The sequence below is a fragment of the Cynoglossus semilaevis genome, chromosome Z, assembly GCF_000523025.1.
Source record: "Cynoglossus semilaevis isolate Cse_v1.0 chromosome Z, Cse_v1.0, whole genome shotgun sequence".
Taxonomy (NCBI): domain Eukaryota; kingdom Metazoa; phylum Chordata; class Actinopteri; order Pleuronectiformes; family Cynoglossidae; genus Cynoglossus; species Cynoglossus semilaevis.
The window spans coordinates 14067995-14068854 of NC_024328.1; the positions used below are offsets into that span (position 1 = coordinate 14067995).

The following is an 860-nucleotide window of genomic DNA, read 5'->3' on the forward strand; positions in this document are numbered from 1 at the left end:
TCCCTTCAGGATAGGCTACCACATCCCCATGTTTGCTGGCTTCATCATCATGTTCGTGTCGACCATCAGTGAGTCAGTCTCTAGAAGTTAAAAATAATAATAAAAATATTAACAAAGGTTCTTGGTCCTCTGAAATCACTGTGTGTGTGTATGTGTGTGTGTGTGCGTGTGTGTGTGTGTTATAGTGTTTGCCTTCTCGGGAACGTACGCTCTGCTCTTCTTCGCTCGCTCTCTGCAGGGCATCGGCTCGTCCTTCACCTCCGTGGCAGGTCAGAGCGGCGGTAGCGTTTCTCCACGTCTGCCGGGCGTGTACCCGTGTGTACTTACTGTGTATTTGTGCGTACAGGCTTGGGTATGCTGGCGAGTGTGTACACCGACGACGAGGAGAGAGGCGTGGCCATGGGCGTTGCCCTGGGAGGACTGGCCATGGGGGTCTTGAGTGAGTGATGTTGACTTAATGCAGCCCCTGACCTCTGACCTCTGACCCCTGACCCTACAAACCTAATATAAATCCTTACCCAAGCCTTGCCTTAATTCTACTTCTCAGTTGGAGCTCCGTTTGGCAGCGTGATGTATGAATTTGTGGGAAAGAGCGCCCCCTTCCTGTTCTTGGCATTTCTGGCCTTGTTTGATGGAGGTAAAAAAAACCAAAAAAAAACATGTAAATAATCATCTGGTCACATGACTGACTGTCACATGACTACCTGGACGTTAAAGGCGTGTGTGTGTGTGTGTGTTACAGCTTTACAGTTGTGTATCCTGCAGCCGTCGATTTCTCCCGGGGTAATTTTCACTTTAATGAAACAACAGTCAATACTACAGTCAATACTACAGTCGTTACTGCAGTCGTTACTACAGTC

The 860-nt window shown here is 48.4% G+C and overlaps 1 protein-coding gene across 1 annotated transcript in view; it reads left to right on the plus strand.

Annotated features, from left to right (window-relative positions):
• slc18a1 (solute carrier family 18 member A1) overlaps positions 1-860 on the plus strand; it is a 12703-nt gene that overhangs the window by 6501 nt on the left and 5342 nt on the right. Inside the window, exons 4-8 of the mRNA XM_008336544.3 lie at positions 10-68; positions 186-269; positions 347-439; positions 548-637; positions 743-783. Coding sequence (XP_008334766.1) covers positions 10-68; positions 186-269; positions 347-439; positions 548-637; positions 743-783 — 367 coding nt within the window. The remainder of the gene's footprint in view (positions 1-9; positions 69-185; positions 270-346; positions 440-547; positions 638-742; positions 784-860) is intronic.